Below are 440 nucleotides of genomic sequence, written 5' to 3' on the forward strand. Positions count from 1 at the left end.
GTCCCTCCCCGCCATGAGAAAGCTTATAACCATATCTCTTATCTCCTCATCTTGATCTCCATGAATTCCCTTTTCAAGAAGACGTGAGAGAAAACTATTCGGCGGATTATTCATTTCTCTGGTTTTCAGGATAATGTCCATCACTAAACGATGAATGAGATCGACGGCCTCGTGGAGGCGCCTCTCTGAACCAAATCCAAGGGCTCGTTTGGCCTTCCACAAGAAAGCTAATGGTGCCGACCCCCTCCCCGCGCTTATTTCAGATGCGACATCCAATGCCTCCGCCAACTGTAAATGAGCAGTGGATGGGCCTAGAAACACTCGGCATATGACCCGGAAGGATAGCCCACGGAGGAGGTTTTGTAGGTCTACGACTGTTCTTCCATCGGCTACAAGGTTTGGTAGGAAGTGAGTGGATATCTCTGGGCGGAGGATGTGGT

General features: G+C 49.8%; 1 protein-coding gene across 1 annotated transcript; it reads right to left on the minus strand.

Moving 5' to 3' along the window:
* Positions 1 to 3: 3 nt before the first annotated feature.
* Positions 4 to 435, minus strand: LOC114578949 (cytochrome P450 94B3-like; the record flags this gene model as incomplete). Its single annotated transcript, XM_028692573.1, has 1 exon — positions 4 to 435. A coding segment is annotated over one exon (432 nt), but the record flags the coding sequence as incomplete, so codon positions are not given.
* Between the last annotated feature and the right edge of the window lie 5 nt (positions 436 to 440).

This window comes from Dendrobium catenatum, unplaced genomic scaffold (assembly GCF_001605985.2).
Source record: "Dendrobium catenatum unplaced genomic scaffold, ASM160598v2 original_scaffold_232705, whole genome shotgun sequence".
In the NCBI taxonomy this organism is placed as follows: domain Eukaryota; kingdom Viridiplantae; phylum Streptophyta; class Magnoliopsida; order Asparagales; family Orchidaceae; genus Dendrobium; species Dendrobium catenatum.